The following is a 19,252-nucleotide window of genomic DNA, read 5'->3' on the forward strand; positions in this document are numbered from 1 at the left end:
AACTGTGTGAAGAGCTGTTGCTGCAAATTCTGTAAACAACGAATGAACGTAGTAGTTAACTCCATGTTTAAAACAAAATACAAATACAACGTAACGACGAGTGTTGCTTTGCTGAGCCGCGGTTCAATCTGTCCGTACCGACACATGCTGACAAAGAAAAAGAACACCAACACATGATTTTACTCTTAAGTACAATCTTCAGAGTCAGACAAGGCATTTAGAGAACTCCCGCAGAGTCTATATGGCGTATTAAGCTGTATTTGAGGCCCTCACAGTATTCCGAGAGGGAGGGAGGGAGGGAGGGAGGGAGAGGAAAATCGAGACAGCAGCGGAGATTTGAGAGTGAGCTCCGGCTTCTGATGTTGTAGCCCCTCTCTTCCTCTGTGCGTCCTGTCGACAGCGCCCTTCTTCTTCTTCTTCTGAGGCAACACTTCGGGGCAGGGAATCCTTCTAGCGTTACAGTGACACATGCTTTACAAAATGTCAAGAGTCTACCTCGCTCGCTCTCACTTTCTATAGTATTTCCCCCTCCTGGTGAGCGAACCCAGGACATTCCGCCTGTTACCTCATGCACACACACACACACACAAGAGAGAGAGAGAGACACAGAGAGAGAGTGCATGAGGGAGGGAGAGAGAGAGGGAGAGAGAGCGCATGAGAGAGCGAGCGAGAGAAAGAGAGAGAGAGAGAGAGAGAGAAAGAGAGAGTGAGCTGCAGGCTTTATTTTCAGCAGGATGTCCTGGTCAGTGCGTGGCAAAAACAGGGCCCAGGTGAACTCGCGACCCCTGGAAGGTGCTTTGGATTATTACGTCCAACAAAGTCTTGATTCCCCCAAGAAACACCTCCAACCTCCCCCGGCGTATTTCGAGCAAATCTGATTCCGGAAGTCCACACAGGGCCACAGAACCAGGGGTTAGTTAACAGTCATTGGGAGGAAGAGGCCCTACTGCTCAGTGGGACACACGTTTCGGTCTTTGCAACAGAAGTAATGCACCACCACTCCGTTGGGATACCTGGCGAAAGCGCTGAGAGAAAGAGAGGAGGAGGATCATTACTCAGGTTTGTAATTAAAATGTACGCCTGTTAACTAAAAATGAATAAGGAATGCAATCAGCAGGGCAGGAACTAAACAAAATGAAAACCTTTTACTTGGGAGAAACGACATCATTAGTAGAAACACTGGTACCTGTTCCCTATTTTCTTCTTGCACACTCTGCAGGTCTTTTCCTCTGTGATGACACACTTAACCTGCTGGTGGAAGATGCGCTCCTCCTGCACCTGCAAACCAGGAAGAACACACTGAGCAGAATTCCCAGGAGAATTCCCAGTGGCCGATGTCTTCATAATAACACAAACTACTTTGGCATGAAGGACCAGGACGCTCAGACCCGTACAAGTCACCGCACCAGAACCGCTGGCTTCCAAATGACGAGCACAACCAACTGGGTGCTGTTTATGAAGCTTCTACGTCCTTCATTATGATCCTCAGTTTAAAAAAAATCCAGTCTCTCCGCTTTACCAAACCGGCTTCACTAAAGATTTGGCGCCTACAAGCTTTTAATTGTCTAAACACATGTGATTAATCCAACCAAGAGTGGGAAGAGCAGGGAGACATGGGAAATATGTGGTGTTGTGAGAACCTGGGCAGTAACTGACCCACTGTTGTTTGACCTCTCCAAAGGATAGCATGTAGAAAGACTGTTTCATTGTGGGGATCAATGGAGTATCACATCACAGCATTATGAAAGGGGGGCAAAGGACCTGGTTCACAGGCCACCTATTGGGTCAGTTACCGAGTACCCCACATGAAAAAGGCTTTTGTTTAGACGGGATTTATCCAAATCTAACCAACATCAGCACTTAGCCAGACCTTTGTCAGGCTCTCAGAGGTCTGTGGGAACGTTTAAAAGATATTGAGATGTAGGAAATTAGGTAAAGCCATTCAATTAGTTGTGAGGTTGGAATTGCCTGTTGCCTAGAAACTGCACCTCAGTTCACAGGTTAAACCGAGCTGAGATTCGCTTCAATTCTAAGAAATCGTGATGCACCGGAGGTCTGACTACAATACTGAATGAACTTCCGTCTAAATCAGTGCAACTGTGGCTCACCCTGAGGAACTCTGCCTGCAGCAGACTCTTCATGACCTGGTCAAAGCGTTTTCTCTGCGCCTTCTCCTCCAGGACGCTCTCCAGGAACACCCGGATCTCTCGGATCTGAGTGTTTGCAGGAAGCAGGTTGATTGCCTGGAAACAAAAAAAAAGGGGAAATTTGTGAGAGATAATTCCTGAATATGACATAATGTTACAGTTAGAGGAAGAAAATAAACTTTAAACTTTACATCCCTGTCTTAAGAGGAAGTTTTACCTGGATTAGATGCAGGAAGTAGACACATATCTAGTTGTCTTAACAAAACCATACTGTAAAGGTGAGACAGACATTTTGCAAACACTGACAGAACAAGTAGTGGTTGTCTGGTATAACAGATTAATAATAACAATAACACAGATTATCTAATGGGACAGAATGTGTTTTTCTTCTCTCATACTAGAGAGGAAACACTTCACCTCCAATTCTGAGGAGGCAGGGTTATAGCCACCGAAATCTCCTCCAGCATACATATGGACAGTGAGTAAGACATCAAGACTGAGAGAAACATCCTTTAAGCTCTAGTTATGATAAAAAATGTCTGGCCTCATATTTGGAAATCTTGCAGAATCCATAAACGTCAGTCACAATTCTGTTGGCCTTGCAAAGAAAGGAGGTTGAAGACTCATCTGACTAAGGGGATGTGAATGAAAATGACCTGTACTCCCTCATTAACCACTCTGCTGAAGTGCCCTTGAGCAAAGCACTCGCTATTGATTGAGCAAAATTATTCTGTAGCCAAAAGTAAAAGATTAGCATTGTACTGTGCAGTTGGGTCGGCTAGAAGAATAAAACTGAACACGGAATTCCTTTAGAGTGAGTGAACTAGGTTTTGTAATTGAAAAATATTTATAGTGACAGAGTGGCGGCTTTCAAAAACTGGGCCTCTATTCCTCCATGATAAGACATAGAGAGCTGCTGAGAGAACGCAGAGGCTGTGAGGAGTGATCGTCTGCATCTGGCAGCCCAATCGTATTGAAAAACCCCCAACTGAAGAGATTCATAAGACATTCCTGGGGAGGATATCCGTCAGATAGCATTCTGACGAGAGAGAAGTTTGACAAGCAAAAATAGGTCACAGAAGAGCTTTGATTCAATTAACTCTTTGCTATTTTGGTTCGGGGTGCAGATAGTCAAACACATTTTTTGTAAGGAATTTCAAAGATACATTCATCATCAGACTCATCTGCAGGGAGATGAAAATCTTTTTTTGGCTTGCTGGATCTTTTCTCAGACAAAAGAAGCAGCTCGATTACCACCACAGAGCAAAATGCCTAAAAACCTAAATGAAATGCTTAAAGAGGCTGTGCTCAGTCCACAAGTCCGTCACTGCTTTAATTTCACATCATTTCCAAATGGCTATACTTAGGTGTTACTGTGTGTCATCTGTAACCATGTTAGTTATTCTCATTTTATCCAGCCTCAGGAAGTATGTGTTTAATGTTCTACTGCCACATCTTATCTAAATTATCAGTGATTAATAAATTGGTGCAATAGCATTCATTCAACAAATCAACTGGGAGTACAATTAGAGCAGACAGTTGAGTTGAAGCACAAAAATGGTAGGCAGGCATCAGAAAAAGTCCATTTGCAGTACTTTTCTGTGAGTGACAACCTGTAAATTGTAACATGCAGTAATCCCACACTGTGCTCCAAGGTCTGCTCCACAGACTGCTTCTATGATTTCACCCAAGTGTTGAATTAAGTGGCACTCTGGAAGGTGTTTACCTTGGTGGTGTTGAGTTTGCTGTGGTGCAGCTCCAGGACCTGCAGGGCTGCCTGGAGGTTTGCCTGGGGCTCCAACAGCTCCATCTTGATGGGGCCCAGGCAGTGGGCGTCCGGAGGCGACAGGTACATTCGCAACAGTGACAGATACACCTGCAGGGGAAGACAAGCGGCTCTTAATGGGTCGGCTTGTCAACTTCAGGGTTACCAAATACAGTACAGAATATAAAACAAGCCCTGCAATAGAAATGATTATTCATGAGAGATTAAGTAAGATTATATAATATGATATGATGAAATTTCTAGTCTACTGTATGTTGCAAAAGGGCACGTATGACTTCACATAAAATCAACATGATTTATAACTGGTCACCCCTATTTGAATGATCAGGCAACACAGAATGGGTGATATCAACTATTTATATTCAAGCGAAGAAGGGAGCTGGAAATATATGGGTTTTTTCATGAGGCTGGCAATATCCCGTTTCCAGTTCCATGAATAATCCATTATAATAGTGTAGCACTTTGAGCAAACATAAAAGGAACTCAAGAGAAGGCGAAAGAGTATTAAACATTAAAATAAGGGTAAAGAAAACCCACAACAAAACAGCATTGAAACTCAGTAAGATATATTGCAAAACTAAACGTAGGAGCAAATTAAAACCAAGAATGCATCATGGAAGAAAACACATTAAGTTGATTGAATGGATCAATGGCAGACACTAAAAGTTACCTACATCTTTGCTCCCTTCAACCAGTCTGTTGTAATGACGGTGACAGTATCTGGAGAGAGAGCACAAGCAAGGAGAGAAATAAGTGCTTCTTTCATGGGATCTGGCTAATTTAAACAACATGCTCACAGCACTGTAACATAGTCATCACAAAGCCACAATTAAATGTTATGATCTGTTTTAATTGTGGCCAATAAATCATTCGGCCGCCAGGCAGAAGAAGCTCACAGTTAATTATCAGCAAAGAAAACAACTTCATTTCATCTGACTATTTTCGTTATGTTACAAAAATGTATCTGTCAGAATATAATTGTTGATAATTACCGAAGCAACCACAGGATTTACAAATGTAGCCGTCACACACCAACATTTTGCTGGAGGTTTGGGGTTCATTTCAAGCAGCGTGTAGGAGTGTGTGGTGTTTGAAGGAGGACTTACTCTTCTGCCATGTGTGTGTCTTTCAGGATGTGTACGTAGATGAAGAGCGCCTGCTCGTGTTTACCCATTCGTCCCAGAAGCAGGGCTCGTTCCTCCAGCAGGCCTGGGAGAGGGAAAAGGAGGTCATAAGTCAGAGTTACACCTTCCATCATGAACACAACGTATACACTGATCCGGGGAAAAACCTCATCAGTGTTTCCACTATAAAGTCAGATCATACATGACGTAGTAGGGAATACGCTTATATAACACATATGAGTTTTTTTTCCTTAAACATTGCATTATGTGCTCCGAATCAGAAATCAAAGGTTAGAAATTAAATAGGCCTACTGTTGTCAAGTGCCGTAGTTTCATTTAACAACTATTGAAAACAAAGAATTTCCTCCATGAAGTGTAAATGTAACAGACTGGGAGGAGGAATCACCCACACAAACTCTTTTAGGAAACAAGACTTAAATCCCTCTTAGTATTTGCTCTGCTGTTTGCACACACTGAGCTCATTTATCTTGATCATTTGATTCATCAAGTGTTGAATCATTACTTACCATCAAAAGGAAAATCACTGATGAGTCTTGCAGGTTCATAGCTGGAGGAAATATCCAGAAAAGACAACAGCTTGTTCCTGAACTCTCCCAGATCACCGTCCTCCTTACCCGCAGCAACTGCTGGAATCCCTGCAATGGCAGAAATGTCTAATTATCAGAATTTGATATTTTGATAAAGTACCAAACTTCAAAACACATCTGAAACCTAATTATAATGAAAAACAAGTCTGTGTTGTTTTTTGGGAAAGGCTGGAAGCATATCCCTCCAAATATTGACTAACACAGCATGCATAAAAGCTGTACAGGTGCATCTCAATGATTTAGAATATCGAGGAAAAGTTCATTTATTTCAGTAATTCAATCCAAAAAGTGAAACTCATATTATAGATTCATTACACACAAAGTGAAATATTTCAAGACTTTATTTGATTTCATTTGGATGACTATGGCTTACAGCTCGTAAAAACTCTATCTCAAACGTTAAATATTATGAAGGAGTTCAATATTGTAGCCTCACAGTGTCTCACTCTAATCAGCTCATTAACTCAAATCACCTGCTGAGGTTTCCTGAGCCTTTGAAGTGTCTCTCAGTCTGTTTCAGTAGGAGACACAATCATGGGGAAGACTATGATATTCTAATTTATTGAGATGCACCTCTATAGAAACTTGAAAGACTTTTTTTATTTGCATATTTCTGCCGCCATCATTTTTCTTATCTTGAAGTGCATTTTAGTTAAATGACTTTTAAATTCAATTTTCCTTGAGGACATTCCTTTCATTTTGAGAATCACAATAATCTCAGATCAGAATCATCAGGATACAATGTCTGTTCATAACATGCACCAACTACAGGTTTATTTATTTAATTACTTTGTTTTATTAGTTTATTTCACTGGCAGAGTGCACAACATTAATAAGCGCCACTGCTTACATTAGCCAAGAGGTCAATTTCAATCCAGAATCCGTGACGGGCATTAAAAGGCACTAACAGATGGAGATGGATGGACTTCTTAACAATTCCTGACAGACTTTAACACACTACAAAGCAGTGAGAGATGACTGTGGATGAGGAAAAAAAGGCTAAGTGAATTAATGTGCAACAATGTAACCACATGGAAAATTAATTATGCTTTAGCCATTAAATTGACTTCCAAGGGTAGTAGGGGTGTTTTGTGTCGAGGCCTTATTTGATTCAAAAACTCAGCATTGCGTGAATAAAATAGGTAAGCTCCAGGGACACTCTGCCCTTCATCTCTAACATATACACCTTAACAAATTCAAAGGCTTTCCAGCTTTGCTTAAGGTCGAAATGTTAAGAGACTGTCAGCAATTTCATTTCTGCTTCAAGATGAAGTTTTAAAAAAAAAAGTCCACTCTTATCACCTCCGAGAATATGACTAGTCATTTAGATGGTTTTTAGTGCGGTGAAATTTTAAGTGCCCACAGGTGCTATGAACAGAAAAAAATATTCTTTTTTAATAAATAACTTTGCTCCTGCTCATACCTTCTGGTAGGGAGTTGAGGTACTGCTTCATGAGGACCTGGACTCTCTCCAGGTAAAGCTGGATCAGCACATTATGATACTCTGGACCCTTCTCATCCCACACATAGATGATGTGCTCCAAGTATGGTATGGCGAGCTCCTTAAAGCCCTCTTTCAGGAAGTTCAGCACCTTGTCTCTGGGCATAGTCTCTACCTCTGTTAGGTCCTCGGTAAAGATCTGGACAGAAAGAGACGGGTGTAAAGCTAAATGAAACCGTTCATGGGAAGTGGACAATTACCTTGAAGCATCACTTTTCTGTCATTACTAGATTTCAATGCATAGTAAATGTCTCACCTTCAGGCCATCCTCAGGACATATCTTCAGCACCCAGGGGGAGAACTCAAAGATTATTCCAAGATTCTCCATTCCTGTAGGGGGAGAGGAAAAGAAACAGGCACATTTAACTTCACCAAGCAGCTCTAAGAAATTCGAGTGAGGTTTGAGTACATGACTGAGCCATGACTGGCATCACATCATAGCAGAAAAGCAGAATTCTTTGCAAGGCTCAACATGCAGCCAAATGCCATTTACAACACTAATTTGAGTCATTAGTATAGCTATGACACACAAATCAAATTAAACCACTGCCAAGAAGGCTGGCAGTCTATAAAAATATTTGATTTGGTGTGTCACCAGAGCTGATTTCACAGGAAATGGCAATAGATTGCTCTTGCATTTATTGCAATATGTTTATTTTCCTTGCAAAACAGAAAAAGCTCAAATAAAGGGGCAAGGACTTTGACCAGCACAGGTACAATTTAGTTCAGAACTAACTATTGATCTAGATTCACTGGCACTAAAACTATACATATGGCACTATACATTGGCAAAAAAGGTCAAATCAGAGGTGATCCTCGGTGGCGTTTGATCATGACTTAACTTGTGCACCAATGAGACACTGCAGTTACCTGTTAGAACATGGCATTACAAATGATTGCCGGTAAAAAATCACCCCACCAAATACACCAAAGTTTAGTGGAGATAAGAATTTTAACATAGATCAGTGTTGGCTGTTCATCTTACCGAGTCTTTGGAGGTACTGCACTGTTCGCTCATGACCCTTCAGTGGTGAGTTGGCTTTAGTGGACTGATCTAGCAGCACCTGGAGAGCTGGGAAGAGGGCAAACAGGGTAAAGAGAAGCAACAGGAGGAGAAAGGGGAGCCAAAATAAATGCAAAATTAATCCCTGTGATGGAAAGCACCAAGATGTAATCATTTACAGTTACATAATTCCTCCTTGAACAGAAACTGGTTGTAGCAGTTGAACTGCATTAATTGGTGGCAGAGAACAGCTGTTTTGAATTGGCAGCGAGAGGGAGACAGACTTTAGCAGCATGACATCACAAGCACAAACTGCAGCAGGTCGATTGAAACCATACGCGGCTGCAGTGAGAACAGCCCAGAATGTGCCGCAAAATACTGCCACAATCCAAATAACATCAGGATGGCTCTGATCTCTGAGGAAGACGGGTCGACCTCATGTTGGGAAACCTCCTGGGAGATAAACTGTGCAGCCTGACAGAGCTCATCCTTTGTTACCAGAACATAACTGATACCCATTGAATCATTACACGATGAAACGATTCAACTTACAATGGCTCTTGTTCCCAAACCTGGGTAGTAATGAGGTGAAGACTGATGGAGGTAGATCAGGTTTTGGCACCAAACGACCTCAAGTAATCTGTCATTTGAATACTACAACATAGAGCTCAAGATCTGATTTGAAAGAGAAATTGGGTACAGATGTTTAATTTTGGGTTTTATTGTTGTTTTCAGCTGACATCCTGAGAGATCAACTATATTCTGAAAAATAACCTAGGGCTCTGTAACTTATACATCATCTCCCACGGAAAGAAAGAACATCTCTTTGGAAACGTAAATAAAAATCCATATATAATGTCACACACATTGTGCCTTCTGGGGGTGATTATACGTTCTAGTAAAAGGAATTTCATATTTGTTAATCATAAACAGACTGAATGTCCTTCTTTTTACCTTTGTATTACACTGATTTGATTTGTTGCCCTTTAATTTGTGTGTGAAACAGGAGTAAGAATATCTGAAAACCAAGAATATCTGAAAACCAAGAGTTTTTGATGGTGACCACTGTAAAGACAGTCAAAGAGCTAAAACAATTTAGCTTTTTCATACACACAAAATACAGTTGAATTCTCTTCATATTCATTTCTCCAATTCCAACACTGCTTTCCTGGCATACGGGTTCAAATTAGATCAACAAGGGCTTATGTTGAGGTTTTCGGGGTTGGCTAGGTTGGCGATCATCTGTGTTGAATTAAAGTCGGTGCAGATGTGTGTAGAATGATGACAAACCTCAGTTAACTTCTCTAGATTAGAGAGCCGATCTGCCAATTTACCAATAAAGCCACAACAGCAGGAGGAAATCCATAAATCCCAGGATTTCAAATAAATTACAGCACTGAAAATTCAGTTTAACGAATGGAATTGAAATTCTTTTTGCGCTGAAACAGATTTTAGTACCAATAAAACAACAAGAGGCATTATAAGAATGTTTCTGAGGGATAGCCAGTAGAAAACAGATCTCTTCCTTTGTTTGAAAAAGAAACGATCAAAACACGGATGACACTATTTGATTTGAAATGTATAGCAAGAGCAATGATCAAAAAGCTTTAAAGATGGATTTGCATAATATATATATATATATATATATATATATATAAGCACCACTACATCAATTAACTAGAAGTGACGGAAGACGTTTGCAGTTGGTTACCTTTCTGGTGCAGGCCTTTCTTTTCATAGAGGATAATGAGCTCGCTGTACTTATGGGCCTTCTTCAGCACGTACTCGCTCTCCTCAATGTGGCAGTGGTTGTTCTCCAGACGAAGGAGGGGGGACACCAGGGCCACATTGGTCTGAATTGGGGAGGAAGAAAAACTGATCAACAACACACATTTCCAAATATTACAAATGTAACATTTCCAAAAATACAAAACATGTACACACGTGTGCGCATATTTTCTGGACTGAAGGATTACGTTCTAACCAAATACTACAAGCAGGTGATTTCACTGATTAGTTTCTCCTCTCTGCTCTAAAATGTGTTATTCATTAAAATAATGTGGTACAGACTCACAAGGCACACTCTGCCTTATAACACCCCCTGGCACTCCTGAAAATGCTGTCAGATACGGCCTACGCTGATCCATTCCTCCCATAAGCCAGTGTCAAGTGCGCCTCCAAAAAGCACCATATGGGCAGTATTTGTACTAGTTGCCCAACAAATGAACTGTATCCGTGTGGAGGAGTACCAGCGAGACTTAAAGGTCACTCAGTTTGTTGAAATTCACTGTTCAGGTCCAGACACATATTTTGTGGTAACTCTACTTCAAAGAATCAAACAGACCCAGATTATTACAGTTACAGTACAAACAGCAGTCAGCCATACACTGTTTGTTTTTTTACTGTGACTCTGTTTCATTACTTCAAAGTAAAGCCTCAGATTAGTTCCGATGAGGCTGATCTCACTATGAGTGAAGTACAGCTCAGTTGCTGGTGCTCCTGCCAGTTTCTATTTCTGTTTGTAATTGTAAGGTAATGAAATCATTGCAGTATGTAGCCTGTTGACAGTAAATACTGACAAATATAAGAGCTGATACAAATTTTATTGTAAACTGTGAAAATTTGGATTTGGTTGTCTGACAATTAGGAGTTGGATGTAAATCAACAAGCACGAAGCAAGAAAGCACGAGTGTCCAATGGTCTCTGTGTATCCAAGGAAGAAAGGACTTTAGTCCCGAGGTCTTACAGTCCCGAGGTGTCATTAACATTTTATACCCTTCTTTGCTTGTTAGAAGTGTGTAAAGTGTTGGAAAAATGAGACCTGTCACACACAAAATGACTGACAGCATAGACTAACAATAAAAAACATTTTAGAGGACAGAAGTACTATTAAAAAATACTATGTCCTCATATAGATTTTTAACTGGTACACGCAAACGTATGACAACAGTGAACGAAGATTAGAAGTCCTTACATGCAGGTAGCACTTCAGCAGGGTGGTGTCGATGATCTGCAGGAGCTTTTTGCGGCTTTTAATGGTGGGTGTTCCCTCCATGAGAGGAGACGTTGTAGAGGGATCAGAGTCATTCAGCTGCTTCACAAGATGACTTCGTTTCTGTGTAGAATAAGAAAAAAAAAGGTGTGATCTACATATATTTTCACGGTGGTTTTACACAGTCATTACTGTATTTCCAAAACATTTTTATTTCTAAATGTAGTTTCCTTGACCCTCACATTTTAAATACAGTTTGTTTGGTTTTCCAATTGACACACACACACGAACACGCACGCACGCACACACACACACACACACACACACACACACCTGAGTGAGATAATCAATAAGAGCAAGGTGGGCCTTCTCCAGCTCTGCCCCTGAGAGAGTAGGCAGAGGATTGGGGTAGTGCAGCTGCTTGCGGTAGTCGGAGGGAAGCAGGTCCGGGTATAAACCGATCACATGGGTGGGGTCTGTCAAAAACAGGATGGAGGTATTTCTTGAATTTTGTTTTATGAGTTTGACTGATTGGAAGGGCAATGTGTTTCACAGACAATTAACAAAACACACATGAGAAATCAACAAGACAAACATCCATCAGCCAGACGTGTGATCAAGAGCTCATTAGACCACGGAAAGCTCTTCCAATAGATTAGTAGTTAAAGGGGAAAAAAAGGCAAATATGTGGACAGAATTTATACAGTGAAATCCAAATGTTCCAGAAGTTATCTACATGTAGTGATTATGTAACAGAAATGGGCACAATCCAGTTTACAAATTGGAGCTTAACACATTCTGCTCTCCGAAAAGGACGAGAGCCCTACCTGTGCCGAGTTTGGCAAACACCTGCATGGAGTCATCAAACCTCTTCTGGCAAAACAGATTGAAGGCATAGAGATTCTGGATGTGATGTATCTGCTGCTTCTTATCACCATCCGAATCATCCTTCATCTTCTGGCATAGAAAGGAAAGGAAAACAAAAAAAACCAAACACTGTACAGCAAAATGTCTCACAAATGGTGTAAATACCACACAAAATCAATTGTTGTTCTCTTTGGAGTTTTCAGTTCTATATGGCTAAATTGTAAGTAAAAACAGCACAAAAAAGTGTATAAATGTACCGTTCCTTATCAAGATAAGTGTCTTTTATGTTCCAAACAATGTTTAACGGTGACGTGTGTGGCTTTGATACTCACTGCCAGCTGCAGAGCCAGCTCAAACTGCTTGTCCTGTAGAAGCTGCCGTATCTGGCTGGCTATTGACACAGGCACCAGGCGCCACACAAAGTGATTGCTGGCAACATACACGATATTTGGCCTGTAATGCATAAGAGGGGAAAAAGGAGACAGAGAATAGAAGCTTTTTTTTGGCAATCAAACAAAATGGGATACAGAATTGATGACAGCGGTAAATGAGGCAAGTGGTTTTCTTTAAAAGATGGTATGCATATTAAACACCTCTAGAATGGCAGTCATCAAAAAAGGCAACAGCATACAATATTAATCCTGCAAGTACAGAGGCTAGAGCCTTTCTTCTCTTAAGTACTATTACACTTAACTGACACACTGTGATATAAGTTTTGAATGAACTACCATTTTCGCATTTCATGAAAATTACGCAACAGCTCTTGTCTCATCGAAGCAACAATGATGCAACAAAACTGTACAAAGCATGCAGTAAATTGTGAAGTCACTTCAATAGTTGTAGTGTTAGGGTTAGGGTTAGGGTAATGTGGATATTAGCTTCTGTAACTCACTTGTCACAAATAGGCCAACAGAAAATCTCACATAAGAGTATCGATTAAATAATGAGATGAAAGCATGACACAGACAACAGCCTCACCCTGCAGAGGAGATGAAGCGAGGTCTCTGCAGCTCCACGCTCTGCACCAGCAGCCTTGGCTCAAAGGTCCGAATCTCCACATACCGAGGGAGAACGGCTATGATGTACGGAGGCTGGTGCTCTGCGGACATTTGACAGAGGTGTGTGTCACATTCCAATATCCATGAAAAGCTGAAGCACTGTAGAGAGATCTGTCCTGAGAATGTGTGTCACCAAATATCTATGGATAATTGCAGATAATATTAACTGTTTGTATGCTAAAGAACTTCTATGACCTATTGGAGACCAAAGGCCTGATTGACTATGATATATTATCTAATTTGACCTGTGAGACATGACATTTAACTCTTCACCCAACATGAACTCGCTCTCTCAGCACAGGTGCCTCTGCCTCTGCGGAAAGGAAATCCATCTGGAACCAGCTATCAAGACAAAAGTGGTATACGACCCTGGATGGGACAGTCTACAGTTTAGGCCAGCTGCTCAACCTGTGACCGCTGAGGACGGTCAGTTGGGAGGATGTTAATATGGTCAGCATTCGCCGTCTGCTGACGCACGCCAAAGCCACAATGCTGACCATATCAAAATAAGAAAATTACAAACAGTATGAAAAGCACGCTTGGACACTTCATTTCCATTTCTGTATTCCGGTGAGTAAGTAAACAGTGACAATGTGGGACTTCATCTGCATCACTTCTGTTATTAAGTTCATGAATAAATCAGACATGTCTTGTGAGGTCTTAGCCTTGGTGGGGGGGGAAAGAGCTAATCTAAGTTTGTGTCTCCTCAGCAGGCATGTGGAAGACCGCTCCATGGTGAAACATGCACACACAGAGAGACGAAAGAAAGGACAGCACAGGGGAAGGAAAGACTGGAAAGACAGACAGCTGCTGGATGACGACTGATCAAACATTGGCAATAATTTGGTAAAATGCTTTGTCTGAGCTGTGGTGTATGACAACAATTTATGGTTGACTAAGGTTGTCAATAACTGAATAGATTATACAGGTGCAACTCAATAAATTAGAATATGGTATCTTCCCCATGTTGTGTCTCCTACTGAACCAGACTGAGAGACACTTCAAAGGCTCCGGAAATTCTCAGGTGATTTGAGTTAATGAGCTGATTAGAGTGAGACACTGTGAGGCTACAATATTGAACTCCTTCACAATATTCTAATTTTCTGAGATTCTGAACTTGGGGTTTTTATGAGCTGTAAGCTATAATCATCAACGTTTAAATAAAGGCTTGAAATATTTCACTTTGTGTGTAATGAATCTATAATATGTGATAGTTTCACTTTTAGGGTTGAAAACTGAACTAAATTGACTTTTCCATGATATTCTAATTGATTGAGCTGCACCTTTACTGTTACAGACACACACATCTACATGAAATGTTTTTAACCATCACTGAATGAAATAATATACACTTCACATAGACAGTAAATGCTGCATGAAATTCAAAAGCCTCTAATTGACCGTAATGTAATTATCTGAAAATCCTTATTTTTTTAAAAATTATTAATAGTAATAGTAATAGTAATTGTGAATGAATGAATGTAATGAATGTAATTAATTGTTTTTTGTTGTGTGCTAAACAAAAAGCTACATGCAGTCACTACTTATCTTTTCCAAACTGGACCACTTGGATGAGATAATGATGGTGCAACATTAGCTTCTAAAATATGCAGCCTAGAATCTACATGCATAGATTTTACATCATTCATCTGAAGATCTGGCATAATTGTGTATCCAAGTAGCTGGTGCTTTGGCCGGATGTTGTATTAAATGTGTTATTTAAAGAAGATGTTTCCCTCCTGCTATGTTCTAATTTCATCCTCCATACTAACTTTTTCTTTTGCCACTGCAAAGGGGAATCATAATGGTCAAGCTCTTTCAAGTTAAATGGACTGATTAATGGCAGAATCAACAAATCGTGTTTGAGGTATGACAAACAAATATAATTTATGATCATTAAAAGGCAACTTAGCAGGATACTCTCAGTTTCACTTTTTAAATAATTGAAGATGTTTTGAGTGAACTAAACGGTCAGGGATCGGGTTATTTTGGCACAGTGCGGTTCCGTGTTATCTGGAGGATTGGCTCATACAGACAGGAGGAGGAGGATTCTTTTCTCTCTGTTACAATGCATGTGTGTCCTTTTGACTTTGCTGTCAGATCCCATTGGTAAGGAATGAGAAAATAAACCCTGTCAAGATATAAATAGAATGGACAGAAACGGAAACTTGAGTGAGTATGAAGGCCTGTGTTATAAAAGTAACCTTTATGAGCAGAAACAGTGTGTCCTTGTAATTTCACGGGCTTTTGACAAGAGACGACACCAACACACACATACAAATACGACGCGTAAGTAAAGGTATCTGTAGTGTGTCTTACCCATTGCTATAGGGATGTCTGTCCAGTTGAGGGCACACTTCTGAGTGCAAACACCCTCCTCATTTAACACTACAGTGAGGTCATCCTGGCCCAAAGCTACTTTCCCATCAGCAAGGGGGGCAACTAGGGGCTCTAACTGCTTTCCAGTAGGAAAGAGCTCCTTGATGGTGCCACGACTATCCATCTAAATAACAAGGAGAAATAATGTATAGCATATAAACCATTAATTCAAATCAATTAAGTGCAAATGCGGGTTATATCCTCATGTCACACTTACCCGAATGAGGTAATAGTCTCGTTTGAAACCGACGCATATCGAGTTTTCACACCAAGCCATGGACTTTGGAATATCTGGTGCAGCAAAGTCCCCCTTCCAGACAGACAAAATGAAAACAATTACAGGAACGAATGTGACAAACCTGCACCATACTGCTGTGAGTCTCAATAAATGTTATTCTACCTGCAGCTCATGGAACTCTCTATCCTTCCAGTAATACAGCTGCAGTTTCTTTTTCACTGCGACGCACATTCTCAGCCTTTCCTCTCCCGAGCTGGTTTGCTAAAGACACAAGAGACACAATATATACAGTTCAAGACCTGCATAAATCAGGGAAATTAATAGTACAATGTAAAAAAAGAGAAGCAAAGAAGAGAAGAGAGAGACTTGTTGTTATGGGTTACCTTCACATTTGTTTTAGTCCATTAAATACAAATTGTGCTTACATAATAACACTGCAAGCTATTTTCAAAGGCAGACTGCACTTGTCCTTTCCTCTGAGTGTTTTTTCCTGTCTTGTTTCTATTCATGTTGGCACAGCGTCAAAACCACCCTGCAGACTTGTTTCAGGCTTGTTTGTCCTAATGGTATGTATTCTATCACAATGAACACATTTTCTTATTTTGGTCAAAATCACAATAGAGTGAAAGTGTAATAATGGTCACTAAGGTGCTTTGATGTACTCTTAACTATACATAAATCTTTGTGTTTATGTTCTTATATTGTGTACCCCTCCCCCCCCTTATGTGATGAAGTCTCTTGCACATATGGAGCTAGATATTCTTACGTCATATGCAGCTAGATTATTCATACTGTAATAAATATAAAGCAATGGCTGCCTGGAAGGTAGGGGAATACAATTAGTCTTAAAAGTATGGCAGGCTTTGGTTAATGGCCTGCAGCAAAATGAATTATACTGTATGCGCTTTGTAGTGATATGTTCTATCTATCTATCTATCATATAAATACTGAAATTGAGCACACACTGTACAGAAAGCTGCCACTGCATAAAACATAATGCCCCATTTAGACACTCACTCTTCTTCTGTGACGGCTATAAAAACGTAATCAATCGACTCGCCTGTAGCTGTAATAATGTTGTATTTGCCAATGAAATTGTTCTCACTGAGAGGATAGAGAATGAGAAGAAATGCAAGCTGCATGGATGAGCAGAACTTCTGGCTCATAAGGTAACTGACCTGCAAGTCACAGGCGAACAGCGTAGCTCCTTTGGCTTTGGACACGACAGTGATCTGTTGGAAGGTCAGCAGGTCATGGACGTGGATGTTGTTCTCTGCAGAAAGGAAGCGGAAATTACTGAATAAATCTATCAGGGGAATGGAGTCACACGGGAGAATATTTTGTTTGTTGTTTTTTGTTCAGTTTCAAGGTTCCACAATCTATAGCTGTAGAACAACTATAACGCCTACCTGAACTCAGGGGAAAGAAACTTACCAAGAAGACTGACAAGAATCTTGTACTGTGAGACAACATAAAGCTGTGAGAGATGAGAAGACAAAAGAGAAGGTGAGGTTAAAACGAAGTGAAGTGAGTGTGTATCAGTTATGACTAACACATAAATACATACATACAGGGAGCACCTCTGCCTATCGTACCATGCAATTGTGTTTGATACACATTAGTGCATGTAAGACTCAATAGCATTGCTCATACACACATTGTAATACCGATGTCAACAGCATGTATTTATCATCTCATCTTACAGCCTCACCCACCTGCTGAATCTTCTTTGAGAAGTTCTTATTGGATTTTTCTAGAGTTACTTCAAACCTGTTTGTGCCTAAGGGGAAAAGAGAGAACACTGTCACAACATCATCAGAAGGAACATCAGCATTTCTTAGCAGCGAGCCATGAGAAGACATGGGGCAGATGCCAATGCACTCATTTTAACTCAATCCCCAACTGTCTTAATTTTGTTTGAGATATGGAAAGGAGAGATTCCTTTAAGATGCTTGAGTGAGGAATCACGGGACCTGTGGTAATCTTTGATTAGAAAGGCATCACTGGAATATATTTAATGAAACGACCCTACACAGTTGTTTCCAATGCACTGACAGTTATTCTGGCTGTGCCACTGAAAGTCAGGTGACGCTAGAGCAGCATTGACGTTCCATTTCACCAAAAATAATCTTTCCTAAGTTCCTCTATACTTGCATCGTTTCCTTATATCTAAGCTGTGGCGGAGTGAGGAGGTGAGGTGAGGAAAACTTGTCAAGTGAGGGAAACAAGAGCTTTAAGATGTACCCAAGGAATCAAAGTACATCCCACTCCCCCTGCCTTCATGTGTTTACCTGCATCCTTCTTTATTCGGTAGAGGAGGAGATGCCCTGGCTTTGTTCCAACCAGCAGCCAGTCCTCTGTGAAAAAAAGTTAATGACAATACAAATCATTCCAGCCTTATTATGCCATTATCAAATCATTTCAGACCCTGTCTCGCTTAGCAAGACATACATGTAAGTCAGTGGTGGGACATTTAAGCAAATCTGGACTAATGGGACATCAGGGACAGTAAACGGATACATCTGCAGTCCATCTAACACCAAGAGGAACAAGCCCAAAGAACAACTTACCCCAGGCCGCAAGACAGTCAATCTGAAGAGGAAGCTTTTCCAAAATTGGAACCGATTCATAGGCGTCGTGCATTTCGAAATATTATTACGATTTCAATACTAAACGCGATTGATCAGGTCTCAATGGAGACGACTGCCAGCTAACAGCTGACTTGACTGACCGCTGATGTGTCCGTCAGGTTGGTACACCATTGCGGGCCTCGATTAGCCAACTGTGCAGCTAAAAGAGCGCAAATCTGACCCGGTAAACCCAAGAAGACACAGAACTGTAATGCTAGGCTATCTATCTGCGACCAAAACAACAGCTGACCACTAGCTAGTCAGCTAGCATGGAAGTTAGCAAAACATTGTTCCTTCTCATATCATTCCACCTCAATCCCAACCAGGCAACGTCGGTTCCGTTGCTGAAGAGGTCCAGGGTGGTGGTACTTAATTTAATACGGACGTTAATAAACACTTCAGTGGCCAAACCCTGGCATCGTTTAGGTGAGCTAAGTTAGCTTCGTGCTAGTTCCGTGTTGACAACGGCAGCGCGAGCGAATGAGAGTTTGACAGGCACGTGACTTCAGCGGGCGTGATAATGACAGCGCTCACGAGGAACAGATTTGTGGTCACGTCGGTGTTCACGAGACTGCGCCTTTAATGTCGAGTTAAAGTCAAACACCAATAAATGCACTTCAGAATTGTTATTAGAACCAAATTTAGTCATCATTAATCTGTAAAATCGAAAGGTAAATTAGTTCTTCTTTGATGTAAACCCTTAGTGTAATGTTTTTTGTGTTCAAATGGCCTTCAATTCTACTGTAGGATGTAACTATTCATACCTATAACTCGATGGAATGTAGACTATATGTTGTGACCTACTTATTATAAATTAGAGTTCTTGCACCACACAATACTTGTATTGAACTGAAATGGCTTAAGTTACCATAATTTGTGTTTACCCAGAAATATTTTGTAGTACTATTAAAACTACATG

At 40.7% G+C, this 19,252-nt stretch overlaps 1 protein-coding gene across 2 annotated transcripts in view; it reads right to left on the minus strand.

Moving 5' to 3' along the window:
- Nucleotides 1-18,844, minus strand: part of vps39 (VPS39 subunit of HOPS complex) — a 19,756-nt gene extending 912 nt beyond the window's left edge. The window contains exons 1-24 of one of the 2 annotated variants that reach the window (XM_076146678.1): nucleotides 18,274-18,844; nucleotides 17,995-18,060; nucleotides 17,419-17,483; nucleotides 17,138-17,180; nucleotides 16,882-16,976; nucleotides 15,866-15,964; nucleotides 15,683-15,775; nucleotides 15,406-15,589; nucleotides 13,007-13,127; nucleotides 12,361-12,481; nucleotides 11,989-12,115; nucleotides 11,495-11,637; nucleotides 11,144-11,284; nucleotides 9,881-10,022; nucleotides 8,152-8,238; nucleotides 7,423-7,496; nucleotides 7,089-7,305; nucleotides 5,585-5,713; nucleotides 5,040-5,142; nucleotides 4,608-4,653; nucleotides 3,874-4,023; nucleotides 2,109-2,243; nucleotides 1,187-1,278; nucleotides 1-1,025 (exon numbers count right to left, since the gene is read on the minus strand). The exon at nucleotides 1-1,025 is cut by the window's left edge and continues 912 nt beyond it. In XM_076146678.1, coding sequence (XP_076002793.1) covers nucleotides 944-1,025; nucleotides 1,187-1,278; nucleotides 2,109-2,243; nucleotides 3,874-4,023; nucleotides 4,608-4,653; nucleotides 5,040-5,142; nucleotides 5,585-5,713; nucleotides 7,089-7,305; nucleotides 7,423-7,496; nucleotides 8,152-8,238; nucleotides 9,881-10,022; nucleotides 11,144-11,284; nucleotides 11,495-11,637; nucleotides 11,989-12,115; nucleotides 12,361-12,481; nucleotides 13,007-13,127; nucleotides 15,406-15,589; nucleotides 15,683-15,775; nucleotides 15,866-15,964; nucleotides 16,882-16,976; nucleotides 17,138-17,180; nucleotides 17,419-17,483; nucleotides 17,995-18,060; nucleotides 18,274-18,346 — 2,628 coding nt within the window. In that variant the 5' untranslated portion in view covers nucleotides 18,347-18,844 and the 3' untranslated portion in view covers nucleotides 1-943. Of the gene's footprint in view, nucleotides 1,026-1,186; nucleotides 1,279-2,108; nucleotides 2,244-3,873; nucleotides 4,024-4,607; nucleotides 4,654-5,039; nucleotides 5,143-5,584; nucleotides 5,714-7,088; nucleotides 7,306-7,422; nucleotides 7,497-8,151; nucleotides 8,239-9,880; nucleotides 10,023-11,143; nucleotides 11,285-11,494; nucleotides 11,638-11,988; nucleotides 12,119-12,360; nucleotides 12,482-13,006; nucleotides 13,128-15,405; nucleotides 15,590-15,682; nucleotides 15,776-15,865; nucleotides 15,965-16,881; nucleotides 16,977-17,137; nucleotides 17,181-17,418; nucleotides 17,484-17,994; nucleotides 18,061-18,273 lie in introns of both variants that reach the window. The other variant, XM_076146677.1, reaches the window with a different exon arrangement.
- Between the last annotated feature and the right edge of the window lie 408 nt (nucleotides 18,845-19,252).

Source organism: Genypterus blacodes, unplaced genomic scaffold (assembly GCF_046128005.1).
Source record: "Genypterus blacodes isolate CSIRO-AG114 ecotype Tasmania unplaced genomic scaffold, CSIRO-AGI_Gbla_v1 ptg000033l_1, whole genome shotgun sequence".
Taxonomy (NCBI): Eukaryota; Metazoa; Chordata; class Actinopteri; order Ophidiiformes; family Ophidiidae; genus Genypterus; species Genypterus blacodes.